Source organism: Hyperolius riggenbachi, chromosome 12, assembly GCF_040937935.1.
Source record: "Hyperolius riggenbachi isolate aHypRig1 chromosome 12, aHypRig1.pri, whole genome shotgun sequence".
NCBI lineage: Eukaryota > Metazoa > Chordata > Amphibia > Anura > Hyperoliidae > Hyperolius > Hyperolius riggenbachi.
The window spans coordinates 22182070-22202356 of record NC_090657.1 but is presented as its reverse complement, the minus strand read 5'-3'; the positions used below and the strand labels follow the sequence as shown (position 1 = coordinate 22202356).

The 20287-nt window shown below is 48.9% G+C and overlaps 1 protein-coding gene across 2 annotated transcripts in view; it reads left to right on the top strand.

Moving 5' to 3' along the window:
- SUZ12 (SUZ12 polycomb repressive complex 2 subunit) overlaps positions 1–20287 on the top strand; it is a 90426-nt gene that overhangs the window by 51672 nt on the left and 18467 nt on the right. For both annotated transcript variants that reach the window (XM_068264412.1, XM_068264413.1), the window contains exon 10: positions 5106–5283. In XM_068264412.1, the coding sequence (XP_068120513.1) occupies positions 5106–5283 (178 nt within the window). The remainder of the gene's footprint in view (positions 1–5105; positions 5284–20287) is intronic.

Sequence of the window (20287 nt, the reverse complement as noted above, 5' to 3'; positions counted from 1 at the left end):
TTACACACTCCAATGAGTTCTGGGTCACCATGAGCTTGCTGGTTAGTCTGTACCTCTCGGTTTACAAGCCCTACTCCATAGAGCCAAATTAATCCATGCCATGCACTGATAAGGATCAAACAATCCGAAACAGTCTGTATGCATGTTGGATTATTATGGCTCTGTACAATTTAACAAGCTGACACATCATTGCAATCCAGCGGTTCTGGAAGTGTGTTTAGCTTCTAAGGGTACAATGGTTAATTTGCATATATTCAGCAGTGGTGCTCTGGGAGACATCTCGAGCTCACTCCAACCTGAATTATCGCAAATTCTTTCTGTTTTAGGAAAGCAAATTTTTGTTTTTCTTAACATCTTAGTAAGGGGGCTTTTAGGACCATTGTAGTCCCTTACACACTCCAATGAGTTCTGGGTCACCATGAGCTTGCTGGTTAGTCTGTACCTCTTAAGTGGTTAAGAAAGGCAATCCGTTGGACCACTACAGTGACAATTCATAGCAAGTTTTATCAAACAGGTCATTTATTCTCAATGCATGAATATACACCACTTTGTGTAAGTGGCTCATAACTCCATTTATTGTTGGTTTTTCAAAACTTAAACCTGGTACACACTTTCAATTATGATTGAGCAATCACTGACCAATTTTCCCACCTCCATGTAGTATAAGTGTTTGCCTACACAATCTGCTCATAGTATTCAATATCTGTTGCCCTTCATACTACATGGAGCTGGTAAAATTGGTCAGTGCGTACCAGGCTTTAGAGCATACATGTCAAACTCCGGCCCATTGGCCAAATCTGGCCCGCAGAGCCATCAAATTTTGTCCCCAAGTGGTTTCCCCACTTTGCATTATGTTTGGCCCACTCTAGGCCACCAAGGAAGCTATATTGGAGGTGAAGCCCTAGATCACCAGGGAAGCCATATGTTTGACGGAGAGGGAAAGCAGGTACACCGGGGAACTGTATAGGGGAGTGAGGGCGGCACCTAGACACAAGAGAACTGTATAGGGGAAGGAGGTGCCCGCTAGACATTGAGGTTGGCCTGCGACTTGGTCTCAATGTCGGCCCTTTTTGTATTTGAGTTAGACACCCTGCTTTAGAGGAACTTCAGTGCGAATCAGGTAAAAAGGACGCAAGAGCCCTTATGAAAAAAAGCGCTGCCATAGGTGCTTATGAGAAAAGCCTCGATTAGCGGCAGAAAACGGAAATTTAAGCACATGGCGGTGCCAGCTATCAATTTCGAAAAAAGGAAATGCCAGTTGAACTCTGGGTCTATTTGACATAGCGACATACCCTCGTTTTACACACAGGATGTGGGTAACTTTATATTTATATCATTCCTAGTACCAAAGAAAAGCTACCGAGCTCACCGTCTCTTTATAATCCATATGTTATTCCTTAATTATCAAGACTTGCACAAAAAGTGCATTTAAAATCACCGCCCATAAAAACACAACCACAAAGGCTGAGTAAGCATACATACACAACTACATGCACACATGGGATCACCACTCATACAGGTTGGTTGCTTTATGGCTTAATTGCCTATTGTCCCGCAATCCTAATTGTATGTGCATTACACTCCCATATAGTAATTGTGGTCAAGATTGGAGATATTTGGCAAAGCGTGATGCAAGATTGTGACATGCAGCAGTCTGTGGTAGCCAGTATATAACAGTATACAGACGATTAGTTGGATTGGTCAGCTCTCCCTGTTAATCAGAGCGGTATGGAAAAACAGATCGCACTGTGCCCATACAACATGCCTCTTTCACGCTTCTGACCCGCCCTTGTATCCTATTTACCTCCTTCTCTGCCTCTCAGATCTCGCACATGTGTGCCTGCGCTGCTTCACCGCAGTCCTCAGCAGCGAGATCTGAGAGGCGGTAACAGGATAGGCCGTGTCACCCAGCATCAATGACACCCGGCGTATAAGACGACCCCCAACTTTTCACAAGATTTTCATGGGTTGAAAAGTAGTCTTATACGCCAGAATATAAGTAAACGTGGTAAGCTCATGACCACTTAAAAAGAACCTGAACTGGAAATAAAAATTCGCGGATTCCGGCGGAAAAATTAAAATCACAAATAGAACCTTGTTTATGCTATATAGTAGCCCATAGACCCTATTGACTGTTCCCTTAGTCCTTTTTCTCCCTTCCTCCCCTCACTCCCTCCTCGTCTTCCAGGGAATTGTAGGATTTCAAAAGCCCACTTGCATACCTTGGCCGGGAATTGAACCCAAGTCTTGGCCGGGAATTGAACCCAGGTCTAGTGCTCGGTAGGTAGCTCTCTTTACCACTATACCACCACCAACACTACATACTGAAGCCTGCCTAGCATGTACCATTATGATATATCCAAGAGAAAAATGAGCTTGCTTAGGGATTTGTAGTATGCCAAAAGCAAACTCGCATACATTGACCAGGCCCAGGAATTGAACCCAGGCCTACCGCTCTGTAGGCTGCTATCCTAACCATTATACCACCAACACAACACACTACAATGCTACATGCTGAAGCCAGCCTAGCATGTACCATTGTGATATATCCAAGAGAAAAATGAGCTTGCTTAGGGAATTGTAGGATTTCCAAAGCCAACTCGCATACATTGGCCAGGAATTGAGGGAGGATGGAGTGAGGGAGAAGGAAGTGAGTGAGGGAGTCTATTGAGTAGAAATTAGGCAGAAATCAGGGGGAAAAACATTTGAATACCGTAAAATTCAGCGGAATTTCGTCTTGTTCCGCGGAAATTCCGAATTAGGGCTATAGCAATTCCGTTCCGTCGCTTCGGAACCGGAATCGCCAAATTCCGGCCGGAATCGTGGAATTTATAATTCCGCGGAATGCAGCGACCATCCCTTACCTCCAGTGTAGTCTACTCAATCTTTCTCCTCTCCTGCGTCCTGTTTGTTCACTGTGATCAATGGAATTCTCCATCCTCCATTTTGAAAATGGCCATTACCCCATAACAGCTTCCTGGTCAGCACACTGTTAAACTGTAATATCACCCACTTGAGCCATAGGGAAACATGAACATTACCTTGCACATTCAGTTGTAACTGACAGCTGTTGATATATAACTGACAGCAACTGGTATTTTCCAGTTCTGACAAAATATTGTCAGAACTGGAAGGGATCACTGTAAGAAGAATATGGTGAGCCTCTGAGAGGAACTGACGGTGAGGTAAGTATGTAATATTCCTTTGCAGCTACGCCATGTTTATTTTTAATAATTTGACTCACTTCAGGTTCCCTTTAAAGGAATCTTAACTGTAAAAAAGAAATATTGCCAGTTACTTACCTGGGGCTTCTGAAGTCTGTCTTGTCCCTGTTGGCATTCTGTGCTGCACCATTCAGACTTGTCGCGCACCTCCTCCATCACGATCCCGCTGCCGGGAGCGTTCTGCACTTGCGCACACTAGCAGAATTCTCCATGCGACGGGAACGCGATGGAGATGCGTGGCCAGTGTCGTCCAACTTACGGAGGGGAACGGTGCAGCGCAGAACGGCGAGGGACTGTAAGGACTTCAGGGGGCTGGAACAGGTAAGTTAACTGTAAAAAAAAAAAAAAAAAAAAAAATTAAGTATCCCAGTATAAAAACTTGATTTTTAGCTGCAGAAGCCTCATTTGGTACATTAAAAAGAACCCAAGGTGTGAGGCCTATGCATACCCTTTTAAATAATACCAGTTGACTGGCAGTCCTGTGGATCTGTCTGGTCAGTAGGGTCTGAATCACACCTGAAACAAGCATGCAGTTAAGGTGGCCATACACTGGCCCGATTCGCGGCCGTTTCGACAGCAGATTCGATCCTGGGATCGAATCTGCTGCCAATCGTTCGCGCTAAACGCACCCGCCGATCCGATTTCCTCCCGAAATCGGATCGGTCCGTCGATCGCGCCGTGCGGGAAATTACCCTCGATCGCCCGCGGGTAGGGTGCGCGTCGCTAGCGGCGGCCGATCCGATCAGGTATACATTACCTGACGCTGGCTCCCGGGCATCTTCTCCGCACTGCACCGCTCTGTTCCGGCTCCATCCCCGCGCTTTCTGTGTCACTGCAGTGACCAGGAAGTTCAAATAGAGGGCGCTCCATTTGAACTTCCTGGTCACGGAGTGACACAGGAAGCGCCGAGATGGAGTAAGAACAGAGCGGTGCGGTGCAGCGTGGAGAAGACGCCCGGGAGCCAGCGTCAGGTAATGTATACGGGGGGGGGGGGGGCACAGGCGGCAGGAGCAGCTCAACAGATTGTGATCGGTTTCAGGCTGAAATCTATTCACAATCTGTTTGCAGTAAAGGCAGCCATACGATCCCTCTCTAATCAGATTCGATCAGATAGGGATCTGTCAGCTGGTCGATCTGATGGCAAATCGACCAGTGTATGGCTACCTTTAATCTTGTCAGAGTTGTCCTAGACATCTGATCTGCATGTTCAGGGTCTATTGCAAGCATGGGCAAACTCGGCCCTCCAGCTGTTAGGAACTACAAGTCCCACAATGCATTTGCCTTTGAGTCATGACTGTGGCTGTCAGACTCCTGCAATGCATTGTGGGATTTGTTCCTTAACAGCTGGAGGGCCAAGTTTGCCCATGTCTGGTCTATGGCTTAAAGTATTAGGCCCCATTCACACTAGAGCGTTTTGCCGGCTATTTTGGCAAAACACTATCGCTTTTTAAAGCGCTAGTGTAATAAAACCCTATGGGCCTGTTCTCACTTGGGCGATTTGTGTTAATCGCCGGCGAGTAACGCAAATCGCCAAACGCGTAGCCTGCACCATTTTCAGGCGTTTTCCCGGTGATCCCGTTTCAGTGCTATAGAAGCTCTAAATGCATTCGCTGAAAAATCGCTTGTGTCCAGTGATTTTTCCACGTTAAATCGCGGAAAAATCTCTCCCGCAAAACGCCGACTGTAATCGCCAGCGTTGTGAGCTTTTAAGTGTGAATGGGGCCTTAGGAGCCGCAGAACAGCCAGGCAAGGTGCATTATTTAAAAGGAAAATAAACATATCTGCCTCCATATCCCTCACCTCTGGTTCCCTTTAAAAGATTACCTATGAGCACCTCTGATCAGGAGATGGGCTTTAATGCTATTGCAATTTCTTTTTCAGCGGCTGCCTCCGTTTGAGACCTTTTCTCAAGGTCCGACCTTACACTTCACCCTGCGATGGACAAGCGACGCTGCAGATAAATCCACTGCACCAATCGCTAAACCTCTAGCGACCCGCAACTCTGAGAGCCTCCCCCAAGAGCACAAGCCAGCTGCCGTCAAGCCTACACAGACTATAGGTGAGAGTTCAGCATTGCCCAGAGACTCGGGACCGGCGCCTGTATGTGGGAAACATACAACATCTGATTTCCACGCGGTTCTGTGGTGTGAGGGCACTGATGCACGAGAATGGGCAGGGCAATGTTAGGCCTCGGGCCCACTTAAACACTTTCAGCAGCTATTTGTTTTCTAGGAATTGCCAACGATTCCAGATGTGCATCGCAGTTGAAAATGTATTACTATGGCCCAGGGCTGGGGGTTTTGTACAAAAATCATCCGACGACTCAGTTTATGAAATCTCCGACTCCGGGTGCCCAAAATTGCCTCGACTCCGACTCAAACTCCGACTCCGCAGCCCTGCTATGGCCCCACAGGAGTGATTGCGACTTGCCAAATCCCAATCGCTCTGCATGCATCGTTTTCAGAGCATTTTCGAAAGGGAAAACATGGCCCAAAATCGTTTTCCTTGAAATCGCTTTGGAAATTGCTCCGCTTTAAAGTTGCAAAATTGCAAGTGGGTCCCAGGCCTTGCGGATAGCAAGGTCATGGGGAGGTTATATTTCAGCCCTACGCTAAGATGCACCTTCAGTGTTTGTCGCCCTATAGGATCAGGACCCCAATCTCTTGGGCAACAGTTTGGGGTGAGTTTTCTACAGACTCTTCGCACTTCTATAGCAGTGACACATCTGTTGCTATGGGGGGGGGACTGTTCAACGGAGCAGCTTCTGGCATCACGGATAAGTAGGCAAACAATGATCTCAGGGGTTGCTATTGTTTAAAGCACAGTTGCCCAACCCTGTCCTCAAGTATCACCAACCGTGCATGTTTTGCAGGAAACTACAAACATGCACAATTGAGGTAGTTACTGTCTCAGCAGAGCTGATTAAATACCTCTGTGGATTTCCACATGCACTGTTGGTGGGCCTTGAGGACAGGGTTGGGGAACGTTGGTTTAGGGCCCGTTTCCACTTGGATAGTGATACGAATGTGCCAACCTTGCCGCTTCGCATTTCTTCTGCTGCTGGCCGCGTCACTTCTACATCTCCCAATGTGGAAATGGAAACTATTCCATTGGCGTGCATGTGTATCAGACCAGCGGTGCGATGCGGCTATGTAGCAGCATCGCACAGCTTCTAATGGAAACAGGCACTTAAAGGACACCTGAACTGAGAGGTAGAGATAGGCTCACAGGTAGAAAATAAGCCGAATCCGTGATTCTAATGAGGCTTAATTGCCTCAGGTGTGTGCATGAGGGACAGGGGGTTAATTACCCAGATGTCCGGCGCTTCTATACGTATCACGCGCATCCAACGGGACGCGTTCCACGACTCAATACCACGCACTTCCTCCTTCCGGCTGAATCATGGATTCGGCTAGTTTTCTACCCGTGAGCCCATCACAACTGAGGATATGGAGGCTGACCTATTCATATCCGTCTAACAATTCAGATTGGCTGTCCTTCTAAACCTCTGCCTCTAATACTCTTAGCCATAGACCCTGAACAAGCATGCTTATCAGCTACTTCTGACTGTATTAGCCACATGCTAGTTTCAGGTGTCTGCCTCAACTACTACTGCAGCCAAAGAGATTTAGCAAGACTGCCAGGAAACTGGTATTTAACCTTTTTAGCAGCCACATACAGTAAAACTTTGTGGCTGCAGGGCTGAATTCTCTCTACTGCTGGTGAAGTGTGCCTTCCCCAGCCTAGCAGGCTATGCAGAGCGGCGCGGGGAGCTTTTATAGTTGCCTGTTCCAGAAGCTGGACCAGCTTCCTCCCTTCATCCACCCACGAAGCTGCACACCCGGCATCCTCTTCTGACTTTCTCTTCAGATAACATGTGATGGGTGCTCAGAAGATGGTATCGATGATGCAGCGCCACCCTGTGGTGGAAGAGGGGTGATGGAAGAGTCTTCCATTACTCTTCCACCATCGGTCCAGCGTCCGGTACAGGTAATTATAACTGCTCCCTGCCGCCCGCTCTGCATGACCTAATTATTGAGAACCGGGTTCTGCTGGCTGAGGTTAAAATCTGTGCACATCTTGAAACTAAATATTTTATTTGAAGATGCATGGCAGCCTCAATATCCCTCTCTGTTCAGGTGTCCTTTAACCACTTGCCGACCGCCCACTGTATATTGGCGGCGGCAAAGTGGCATGCCCAGGACCACGTAGCGCACATTGGCGTCGGGTCCTGGGTCTCTTCTGGACCGGGGATCGCGCGCATCCGCCGGCAATAGGCTCCGCCCACCGGCCATTCGGGAGCGCCGGCGGGTTGTTAACCCCCCGATCTGCCGCAATGAAAGCGTATAATACGCTTTGTAATGTATACAAAGCTTATTATACAGGCTGCCTCCTGCCCTGGTGGTCTCAGTGATCGAGGGACCACCAGGGCAGGCTGCAGCCACCCTAGTCCGCACCCAAACACACTGATCTGCCCACCCCCTCAGACACCTGTTTTCACCCAATCACCCCCCTAATCACCCATCAATCACTCCCTGTCACTGTCTGTCAACGCTTTTTTTTTAGATTAAGCCCTTAACTGCCCCCTGGGGGCTCCTGATCACCCCCCACACCCTCAGATCCTCCCCAGACCCCCCCCCCCCCCTGTGTACTGTATACATCTATCCTCCCCTATAATCACCTGTCAATCACCCCCTGTCACTGCTACACATCAGATCAGACCCTAACCTGCCCCTTGCGGGCGTCTGATCACCCACCAACACCCTCAGATCACCCGCAGACCTGCCGTCAGATCACCTCCCAAGTGCATTGTTTACATCTGTTCTCTCCTTTAAACACCCACTAATTACTCATCAATCACACCCTATCACCACCTGTCACTGTTACCCATCAGATGAGACCCTAATCTGCCCCTTGCAAGCACCCAATCACCCGCCACACCCTCAAATAGACTCCAGACCCGCTCTGATCAACTCGCCAGTGCATTGCTTGCATATATTCTCGCTTGTATTCACCAACTGATCACCTATCAATCACCCCCTGTCACCACCCGTCACTGCTACCCATCAGATTAGACCCTAATCTGACCCTTGCTGGCACCCAATCAACTGCACACACCCTCAGATAGCCCCCCCAGACCCGCTCTAATCAACTCGCCAGTGCATTGCTTGCATATATTCTCCCTTGTAATCCCCTACTGAACACCTATCAATCACCCCCTGTCAGTGCTACCCATCAGATCAGACCCTAATCTGCCCCTTGCAAATATCTCTGTAAATGACTTTTTTTTTTTTTTTTTACACACTATTGTCCATTTACAGAGATATTTCTCCCACCCATCATGGGTATGTGTAAAAATACACCCCAAAACACATTATACTACTTCTCCTGAGTACGGCGATACCACGTGTGACACTTTTTTGCAGCCTAGGTGCGCTAAGGGGCCCAAAGTCCTATGACTACCTTTAGGCTTTACAGGGGTGCTTACAATTTAGCACCCCCCAAAATGCCAGGACAGTAAACACACCCCACAAATGACCCCGTTTTGGAAAGTAGGCATCCCAAAGTATTCAGAGAGGGGCATGGTGAGTCCGTGGCAGATTTCATTTTTTTTTTGTCACAAGTTAGCAGAAATGGAAACTTTTTTTTTTGTTTTTTTATAAAAAAAATTTTTTTGTCAGTGTCATTTTTCGCTAATTTGTGACAAAAAATAAAATCATCTATGAACTCACCATGCCTCTCACTGAATACTTTGGGATGTCTTCTTTCCAAAATGGGGTCATTTGGGGGGTATTTATACTATCCTGGAATTTTAGCCCCTCATGAAACCTGAAAGGTGCTCAGAAAAGTCAGAGATGCTTCAAAATGGGAAAATTCACTTTTTGCACCATAGTTTGTAAATGCTATAACTTTTACCCAAACCAATAATATACACTTATTGGGTTTTTTTTTTATCAAAGACCTGTAGCACAATCAATTTGGACAAAAATGTATACAGAAATTTTACTTTATTTGACAAATTTTATCACAAAGTTAAAAAAAATCATTTTTTTTGACAAAATTCATGTCTTTTTGATGAATATAATAAGAACTAAGAATCGCAGCAGCAATCAAATAGCACCAAAAGAAAGCCGTATTAGTGACAAGAAAAGGAGGTACAATTCACTTAGATGGTAGGTTGTATGACCGAGCAATAAACCGTTAAAGCTGCAGTGGTCTGAATGGAAAAAAAGGCTCTGGTCCTTAAAGAAAACCTGAACTGAACATTAAAAGTCAAAATAAACATACACAAGTCACTTACCTCCTGTGTAGTCTACTCCTCAATATATTTTTCATCTCCTGTGTCCTGTTTTTCCACTGTGATCAATGGAATTCTCCGTCCTCCATTTTGAAAATGGCTATTACCCCATAACAGCTTCCTGGTCAGCACACTGTTAAACTGTAACATCGCCCACTTGAGCCATAGGGAAACATGGACACATCAGTTCTCCTCTCAGCTGTAACTGACAGCAACTGATATATTTCAGTTCTGACAAAATGTTGTCAGAACTGGAAGGGATTATTGTCAGAAGAAAATGGTGAGCTTCTGAAAGGAACTGATGGCAAGGTAACTATGTAATGTTCATTTGAAGTTACCTCATGTGTTTAGTTTAAATAATTTTACTCAGTACAGGTTCTCTTTAAGGGGTTTATGACTGCAGCCCTTAAGTGTTTAAAGATCGGCATCTGTAAACGCTCTTTTCTGAGATGGAGTGTTAAAAGTAAACTTTCTTCTTGAAAAGAAAATTGCAGTTTTGGTGATCTTCATCCCAGTGTACTAACTTGCCTAAGAAGAGGAAAGCCTCTGGATCCTAATGAGGTTTCCCTTGCTGTCCTCTCATCCCCGGTGCCTCTCATAGTACCCTGTAATTTGTCTGTAATCTGATCGAGGCAACACTCCTCTTCGAGCACGGCCGAGCCTGCGCGATAAGTCAGTCACTTCTGCACAGGCGGTTCAATGTAGCTGCAACAGCTCAAGCCAGAGAAGGTTCATGTATCCAATCAGCTGGAGAGTCCGCAAGTTGCACAGGGGGACTGAAGGACACTGTGGGAAGCTTCATTGGGATTCAGTAGCTTCCCTCTCCTTAGGTTTGTGATTATGAACCAGAGCTTCTGCAAGTATCAGTGCTTCACAAGTGTTTTTGTTGTTTACTATTGCTAAAAATGTTCTTTCTGTTTCATTTTGCTGTGCGTGCCGTACAGGGCTCCCAACTATGAAGTTGGTTATTTTATTTTTTTTCTTAAAGTGGACCTGAACTCTTGCATAGGACAGAAGGAAAACCGAGAAATCCACCCTGTTTGTATTTAGAGAGTTTAACCTGTCTAATTCCCCCTCATCTGTGTCTAATCACTACTGTAAGTTGATCTCTCAGTTGTCATCTGACTGCCTAGGCAGAGCAGCTGATTTGTAAACACAGGGGCCCGTATGCAATTCATTTTTTCGCCTGAGTTTTTTCCTTGGTGATTTTAAAGGGATACTGTAGGGGGTCGGGGGAAAATGAGTTGAACTTACCAGGGTCTTCTAATGGTCCCTTGCAGACATCCTGTGCCCGCGCAGCCACTCCCCAATGCTCCGGCCCCGCCTCCGGTTCACTACTGGAATTTCAGACTTTAAAGTCTGAAAACCACTGCGCCTGCGTTGCCGTGTCCTCGATCCCGCTGATGTCACCAAGAGCGCACAGCGCAGGCCCAGTATGGTCTGTGTCAGCGCAGTACACTCCTAGTGACATCAGCGGGAGCGAGGACACAGCAACGCAGGTGCAGTGGTTATCAGACTTTAAAGTCTGTAAAACCAGTAGTGAACCCCCCCCCCCCTACAGTATCCCTTTAAACTTGTCAGTAAAAATCCTTTTAAACCAACAGAAAACAAGAAAATACTCGAAATATTTTGATAGTACTTTTTCACCTACTTTTTGGTACTTTTTACTTAAAGAAAACCTGAACTGAAAATTAAAAGTCAAAATAAACATACAAGTCATACTTACCTCCTGTGTAGTCTACTCCTCAATCCTTTTTTCCTCTCCTGTGTCCTGTTTGTCCACTGTGATCAATGGAATTCTCCGTCCTCCATTTTGAAAATAGCCGGTACACCATAACAGCTTTCTGGTCAGCACACAGTTAAACTGTAACATCGCCCACTTGAGCCATAGGGAAACATGGACACATCAGTTCTCCTCTCAGCTGTAACTGACAGCAACTGATATATTTCAGTTCTGACAAAATGTTGTCAGAACTGGAAGGGTTCACTGTAAGAAGAAAATGGTGAGCTTATGAGAGGAACTGATGGCAAGGTAACTATGTAATGTTCATTTGAAGTTACCTCATGTGTTTATTTTAAATAATTTTACTCAGTACAGGTTCTCTTTAAAAAATAAATGCTAAAAAGTGCTTAAATTTAAGATAAATCTCCTAGGAGAAAATTCAGGTGAAAAAGTGAATTGCATATGGCCCAGGATGTTAACCCCATGTCTGCTTCCATGAAAGCAGGAAGTAGACACTGCAGATTTATTGCAGGATCTGTATTGGCGGTAACAAATGTTTTTCTTTAAAGGTTATTTTGCTTTTGCTTGTTTTTTAGAGCAGAGAAGTTCTGAGTACAGGTCCACTTTAAGCACAGTGTGCACAGTAACCTCCATATTCCTGCACAAGTTATAAGCTGCACAGTAACCCTATATTCTTGCACATAGTATTGGCTCCCCAGAAATCTCCACTCTGGAGAAGCGGGGAGGAGACAGATGCACCCAATGATCTCAGCACATCTCATGAAACAGTGCTTGCCAAAAACCTTTTAATGCTTCGGGTGTGAACTGCTTTTAAAGTGGACCCAAATTAAAAAATACAATATTTTCTAACTTATAACAATAAATAGCAGCCTTTTTTCAGCTGCATGATGACAAATTTTAAATATTTTACATTTATTGGAGGAACCCCTCCCTTCCTTTCATATTGCCGGGACAGAATCCGGCAGACTGGTGGAGGAGATAAAAAACAAAACACAGGCTGCTACCGATGTCACAGGGGAGGTGATCTCGGCTTGTGTGAGATTTCACATAGACCAGGGGTCCACAACCTTTTCCGGCCCGGGGCCCACTTTTTGACCACATTTTTCTCCGGGGGGGGGGGGGGGGGGGGGGGGGAGGCTAGGGCTGCGGGCGATGCCGCGACCTAGTGGACAGTGTCATGCGCAGCGTGTTACTGGGGGCGGGCGGGGCTCGGGTTGCCCCAGTATAGGGAGTTCAGTTGCCCCAGTATAGGGAGTTCAGTTGCCCCAGTATAAGGGAGTTCAGTTGCCCCAGTATAAGGGAGTTCAGTTGCCCCAGTATAAGGGAGTTCAGTTGCCCCAGTATAAGGGAGTTCAGTTGCCCCAGTATAAGGGAGTTCAGTTGCCCCAGTATAAGGGAGTTCAGTTGCCCCAGTATAAGGGAGTTCAGTTGCCCCAGTATAAGGGAGTTCAGTTGCCCCAGTATAAGGGAGTTCAGTTGCCCCAGTATAAGGGAGTTCAGTTGCCCCAGTATAAGGGAGTTCAGTTGCCCCAGTATAAGGGAGTTCAGTTGCCCCAGTATAAGGGAGTTCAGTTGCCCCAGTATAAGGGAGTTCAGTTGCCCCAGTATAAGGGAGTTCAGTTGCCCCAGTATAAGGGAGTTCAGTTGCCCCAGTATAAGGGAGTTCAGTTGCCCCAGTATAAGGGAGTTCAGTTGCCCCAGTATAAGGGAGTTCAGTTGCCCCAGTATAAGGGAGTTCAGTTGCCCCAGTATAAGGGAGTTCAGTTGCCCCAGTATAAGGGAGTTCAGTTGCCCCAGTATAAGGGAGTTCAGTTGCCCCAGTATAAGGGAGTTCAGTTGCCCCAGTATAAGGGAGTTCAGTTGCCCCAGTATAAGGGAGTTCAGTTGCCCCAGTATAAGGGAGTTCAGTTGCCCCAGTATAAGGGAGTTCAGTTGCCCCAGTATAAGGGAGTTCAGTTGCCCCAGTATAAGGGAGTTCAGTTGCCCCAGTATAAGGGAGTTCAGTTGCCCCAGTATAAGGGAGTTCAGTTGCCCCAGTATAAGGGAGTTCAGTTGCCCCAGTATAAGGGAGTTCAGTTGCCCCAGTATAAGGGAGTTCAGTTGCCCCAGTATAAGGGAGTTCAGTTGCCCCAGTATAGGGAGTTCAGTTGCCCCAGTATAGGGAGTTCAGTTGCCCCAGTATAGGGAGTTCAGTTGCCCCAGTATAGGGAGTTCAGTTGCCCCAGTATAGGGAGTTCAGTTGCCCCAGTGTGGCTAGTATAGTGCCCCAGTGTGGCTAGTATAGTGCCCCAGTATGGCTAGTATAGTGCCCCAGTATGGCTAGTATAGTGCCCCAGTATGGCTAGTATAGTGCCCCAGTATGGCTAGTATAGTGCCCCAGTATGGCTAGTATAGTGCCCCAGTATGGCTAGTATAGTGCCCCAGTATGGCTAGTATAGTGCCCCAGTATGGCTAGTATAGTGCCCCAGTATGGCTAGTATAGTGCCCCAGTATGGCTAGTATAGTGCCCCAGTATGGCTAGTATAGTGCCCCAGTATGGCTAGTATAGTGCCCCAGTATGGCTAGTATAGTGCCCCAGTATGGCTAGTATAGTGCCCCAGTATGGCTAGTATAGTGCCCCAGTATGGCTAGTATAGTGCCCCAGTATGGCTAGTATAGTGCCCCAGTATGGCTAGTATAGTGCCCCAGTATGGCTAGTATAGTGCCCCAGTATGGCTAGTATAGTGCCCCAGTATGGCTAGTATAGTGCCCCAGTATGGCTAGTATAGTGCCCCAGTATGGCTAGTATAGTGCCCCAGTATGGCTAGTATAGTGCCCCAGTATGGCTAGTATAGTGCCCCAGTATGGCTAGTATAGTGCCCCAGTATGGCTAGTATAGTGCCCCAGTATGGCTAGTATAGTGCCCCAGTATGGCTAGTATAGTGCCCCAGTATGGCTAGTATAGTGCCCCAGTATGGCTAGTATAGTGCCCCAGTATGGCTAGTATAGTGCCCCAGTATGGCTAGTATAGTGCCCCAGTATGGCTAGTATAGTGCCCCAGTATGGCTAGTATAGTGCCCCAGTATGGCTAGTATAGTGCCCCAGTATGGCTAGTATAGTGCCCCAGTATGGCTAGTATAGTGCCCCAGTATGGCTAGTATAGTGCCCCAGTATGGCTAGTATAGTGCCCCAGTATGGCTAGTATAGTGCCCCAGTATGGCTAGTATAGTGCCCCAGTATGGCTAGTATAGTGCCCCAGTATGGCTAGTAATGAGCGCCTTATATGCGGGCGGCCGCTTCCTTCCTCATATTCACCCAGGTGCCGCTCTCCTCTTATCCGCATCTGGTATTACAGCATCGCGTATTGCGGCTGCTGTAAGGAAGGGAAGGAAGTGCGACAGCAGTTTCCTGTAGCAGCGATATGCATCGCTGTTACCATGGGAACCCTGCCCCGCTTCCTTCCCTCCTTACAGCAACCGCAATACGCGATGCTGTAATACCAGATGCGGATAAGAGGAGAGCGGCACCTGGGTGAATATGAGGAAGGAAGCGTGTCAGTGGTGCAACTAAATGTTTTGAATTAAGTTTGGTTTGCGTCCGCTTTAAAAGGAAGTAAATATGGCAGCCTCCATACACCTCTCACTACAGCTGTCCATTAATGGGGCCCCAAATGTTCACAAACCCAGGCTGTAAGCCCCCCTTACAGCCTGGGAGCCCACCTCGCAAGGGTCATAAAACAAGTGTGGACATCAGTCTTCACACCCATTACAAGTGTAGCTCCAAAAACACCTGATCTGAAGGATGGACCCCTTTATCAGAGGCAGTAAACTAGTAGTTTTAGGGCTGCCCCCTGTAATTACACCCATGGCTGCAAGGGGAGTGTGATCCGTGAAGCTGCCATGTCACCCATCATAATGTAAGAAGGTTTTCTGATCCGCTCTGCTAATGACTCATGCAGCAAGGTGGGAAGTCTGTGCGCACTGCATCCAGAGTATTGTGGCCGCAATTGGGAAGGAGCTCTTGTTGCGCTCACTGTCAGCTTGTTGACTGCAAATTAAAATTGAAAGATGGGTCTAATATTAAATAATAAAATCTCTTGCACTGCACTGATATTTTCCTTTTGACTGTATGGGGTAATGTTCGGGTTTATGGTTAGCAGAAGTTTGTAATACCAGTACTCTGCGTAAGTGATTAGGTGGAGGCGTGGTCTTGTGGAAGGTTGAAAGTGGACCTGCTGCATCTGACTGGTCTATTTCCAAGCTGCATTTGCATACATCACAAGATTGGCATTATTGGCTTCACGTTGACAGTATTTGCTCGGAGAGGCAGAAGCTATACTCTGCCATGGTGGTCCTGTAACATTTTCACTGTGAAGTCGGGAACGAATTTTAGAGATTGACAAGCAGGAGAGATTACCGCTGCTTCTGACCTCCCTCTTGCAAGCGGGAAAGAGGCAACAGAAATGGGTTCATAGGGCCAGCTTACATACCAGATTTGGCTTGCATAATTTACACGTGTATTCTGCTCCTCTCCACTCTTCATAGCACAGTGTGTGCTGCTCCTCTCCACTCTCCATAGCACAGTGCGTGCTGCTCCTCTCCACTCTCTCCATAGCAGTGTGTGCTGCTCCTCTCCACTCTCCATAGCAGTGTGCTGCTCCTCTCCACTCTCCATAGCACAGTGCGTGCTGCTCCTCTCCACTCTCTCCATAGCACAGTGCGTGCTGCTCCTCTCCACTCTCTCCATAGCACAGTGCGTGCTGCTCCTCTCCACTCTCCATAGCACAGTGCGTGCTGCTCCTCTCCACTCTCCATAGCACAGTGCGTGCTGCTCCTCTCCATTCTCCATAGCACAGTGCGTGCTGCTCCTCTCCACTCTCCATAGCACAGTGCGTGCTGCTCCTCTCCACTCTCCATAGCACAGTGCGTGCTGCTCCTCTCCACTCTTTCCATAGCACAGTGCGTGCTGCTCCTCTCCACTCTCCATAGCACAGTGCGTGCTGCTCCTCTCCACTCTCCATAGCACAGTGCGTGCTGCTCCTCTCCACTCTCCATAGCACAGTGCGTGCTGCTCCTCTCCACTCTCCATAGCACAGTGCGTGCTGCTCCTCTCCACTCTCCATAGCACAGTGCGTGCTGCTCCTCTCCACTCTCCATAGCACAGTGCGTGCTGCTCCTCTCCACTCTCCATAGCACAGTGCGTGCTGCTCCTCTCCACTCTCCATAGCACAGTGTGTGCTGCTCCTCTCCACTCTCCATAGCAGTGTGTGCTGCTCCTCTCTCCTGTACATGCTGCTCCTCTCTCCATAGTACAGTACATGCTGCTCCCTCCACTCTTCGTAGCACAGTGTGTGCTGCTCCACTCTACATAGCACAGTGCGTGCTGCTCCTCTCCACTCTCCATAGCATAGTGTGTTGCTCCTCTCCACTCTCCATAGCAGTGTGTGCTGCTCCTCTCCACTCTTCATAGCACAGTGCGTGCTGCTCCTCTCTCCTGTACATGCTGCTGCTCCTCTCTCCTGTACATGCTGCTGCTCCTCTCCATAGCACAGTGCGTGCTGCTCCTCTCCACTCTCTATAGCACAGTGCGTGCTGCTCCTCTCCATAGCACAGTGCGTGCTGCTCCTCTCCACTCTCCATAGCACAGTGCGTGCTGCTCCTCTCCATAGCACAGTGTGTGCTGCTCCTCTCCACTCTCCATAGCACAGTGTGTGCTGCTCCTCTCCACTCTCCATAGCACAGTGTGTGGTGCTCCTCTCCATAGCACAGTGCGTGGTGCTCCTCTCCATAGCACAGTGCGTGCTGCTCCTCTCCATAGCACAGTGCGTGCTGCTCCTCTCCATAGCACAGTGCGTGCTGCTCCTCTCCATAGCACAGTGCGTGCTGCTCCTCTCCATAGCACAGCGCGTGCTGCTCCTCTCCATAGCACAGTGCGTGCTGCTCCTCTCCACTCTCCATAGCACAGTGCGTGCTGCTCCTCTCCACTCTCCATAGCACAGTGCGTGCTGCTCCTCTCCACTCTCCATAGCACAGTGTGTGCTGCTCCTCGCCACTCTCCATAGCACAGCGCGTGCTGCTCCTCTCCATAGCACAGTGCGTGCTGCTCCTCGCCACTCTCCATAGCACAGTGCGTGTTGCTCCTCTCCACTCTCCATAGCACAGTGCGTGCTGCTCCTCTCTCCTGTACATGCTGCTCATCTCCTCTCTCCATAGTAAAGTACATGCTGCTCATCTCCTCTCTCCATAGTAAAGTACATGCTGCTCATCTCCTCTCTCCATAGTACAGTACATGCTGCTCCTCTCTCTCCTCCCATCTCCATAGTACAGTAAATGCTGCTCCTCCCTCCCCTCTCCATAGTACAGTACCTGCTGATCCTCCCCCTCCATAGTACAGTACATGCTGCTCCTCCCTCCCCTCCATAGTACAGTACCTGCTGCTCCTTTCCTCCCTCCATAGTACAGTACATGCTGCTCCTCTCCTCCCTCCATAGTACAGTACATGCTGCTCCTCCCTCCCCTCCATAGTACAGTAAATGCTGCTCCTCCCTCCCCTCCATAGTACAGTACCTGCTGCTCCTCCCCCTCCATAGTACAGTAAATGCTGCTCCTCCCTCCCCTCCATAGTACAGTAAATGCTGCTCCTCCCTCCCCTCCATAGTACAGTAAATGCTGCTCCTCCCTCCTCTCCCTAGTACAGTACCTGCTGCTCCTCTCCTCCACTCTTCATAGTACAGTACATGCTGCTCCTCTCCTCCACTCTTCATAGCACAGTGCATGCTGCTCCCTCCACTCTTCGTAGCACAGTGTGCTGCTCCCTCCACTCTTCCTGGCACAGTGTGTGCTGCTCCTCTCCACTCTTCATAGCACAGTGCGTGCTGCTCCTCTCCACTCTTCATAGCACAGTGCGTGCTGCTCCTCTCCACTCTCCATAGCACAGTGCGTGCTGCTCCTCTCCACTCTCCATAGCACAGTGCGTGCTGCTCCCCTCCACTCTCCATAGCACAGTGTGCTATGGAGAGTGGAGAGGAGCAGCATGCACTGTGCTATGGAGAGTGGAGAGGAGCAGCACGCAGTGTGTGCTGCTCCTCTCCACTCTTCATAGCAGTGCGTGCTGCTCCTCTCCACTCTCCATAGCACAGTGCGTGCTGCTCCTCTCCACTCTCCATAGCACAGTGCGTGCTGCTCCTCTCCACTCTCCATAGCACAGTGTGTGCTGCTCCTCTCCACTCTTCATAGCACAGTGTGTGCTGCTCCTCTCTCCTGTACATGCTGCTCCTCTCCTTTCTCCACAGTACAGTACATGCTGCTCCCCTCTCCATAGTACAGTACATGCTGCTCCTCTCTCCCCTCTCCATAGTACAGTACATGCTGCTCCTCTCCTCCACTCCTCATAGCACAGTGTGTGCTGCTCCTCTCCACTCTTCATAGCACAGTGTGTGCTGCTCCTCTCCACTCTTCATAGCACAGTGTGTGCTGCTCCTCTCCACTCTTCATAGCACAGTGTGTGCTGCTCCTCTCCACTCTTCATAGCACAGTGCGTGCTGCTCCTCTCCACTCTTCATAGCACAGTGTGTGCTGCTCCTCTCCACTCTTCATAGCACAGTGTGTGCTGCTCCTCTCCACTCTTCATAGCACAGTGTGTGCTGCTCCTCTCCACTCTTCATAGCACAGTGTGTGCTGCTCCTCTCCACTCTTCATAGCACAGTGCGTGCTGCTCCTCTCCACTCTTCATAGCACAGTGCGTGCTGCTCCTCTCCACTCTTCATAGCACAGTGCGTGCTGCTCCTCTCCACTCTTCATAGCACAGTGCATGCTGCTCCTCTCCACTCTTCATAGCACAGTGCGTGCTGCTCCTCTCCACTCTCTCCATAGCACAGTGCGTGCTGCTCCTCTCCACTCTCTCCATAGCACAGTGTGTGCTGCTCCTCTCCACTCTCCATAGCAGTGTGTGCTGCTCCTCTCCACTCTACATAGCACAGTGCGTGCTGCTCCTCTCCACTCTCTCCATAGCACAGTGCGTGCTGCTCCTCTCCACTCTCTCCATAGCACAGTGCGTGCTGCTCCTCTCCACTCTCCATAGCACAGTGCGTGCTGCTCCTCTCCACTCTCCATAGCACAGTGCGTGCTGCTCCTCTCCACTCTCCATAGCACAGTGCGTGCTGCTCCTCTCCATTCTCCATAGCACAGTGCGTGCTGCTCCTCTCCACTCTCCATAGCACAGTGCGTGCTGCTCCTCTCCACTCTCCATAGCACAGTGCGTGCTGCTCCTCTCCACTCTTTCCATAGCACAGTGCGTGCTGCTCCTCTCCACTCTCCATAGCACAGTGCGTGCTGCTCCTCTCCACTCTCCATAGCACAGTGCGTGCTGCTCCTCTCCACTCTCCATAGCACAGTGCGTGCTGCTCCTCTCCACTCTCCATAGCACAGTGCGTGCTGCTCCTCTCCACTCTCCATAGCACAGTGCGTGCTGCTCCTCTCCACTCTCCATAGCACAGTGCGTGCTGCTCCTCTCCACTCTCCATAGCACAGTGCGTGCTGCTCCTCTCCACTCTCCATAGCACAGTGCGTGCTGCTCCTCTCCACTCTCCATAGCACAGTGCGTGCTGCTCCTCTCCACTCTCCATAGCACAGTGCGTGCTGCTCCTCTCCACTCTCCATAGCACAGTGCGTGCTGCTCCTCTCCACTCTTCATAGCACAGTGCGTGCTGCTCCTCTCCACTCTTCATAGCACAGTGCGTGCTGCTCCTCTCCACTCTTCATAGCACAGTGCGTGCTGCTCCTCTCCACTCTTCATAGCACAGTGCGTGCTGCTCCTCTCCACTCTTCATAGCACAGTGCGTGCTGCTCCTCTCCACTCTTCATAGCACAGTGCGTGCTGCTCCTCTCCACTCTTTATAGCACAGTGCGTGCTGCTCCTCTCCACTCTCTCCATAGCACAGTGCGTGCTGCTCCTCTCTCCTGTACATGCTGCTCCTCTCCTCTTCATAACACAGTGTGTGCTGCTCCTCTCCACTCTTTATAGTACATTTTATGCTGCCCCCCC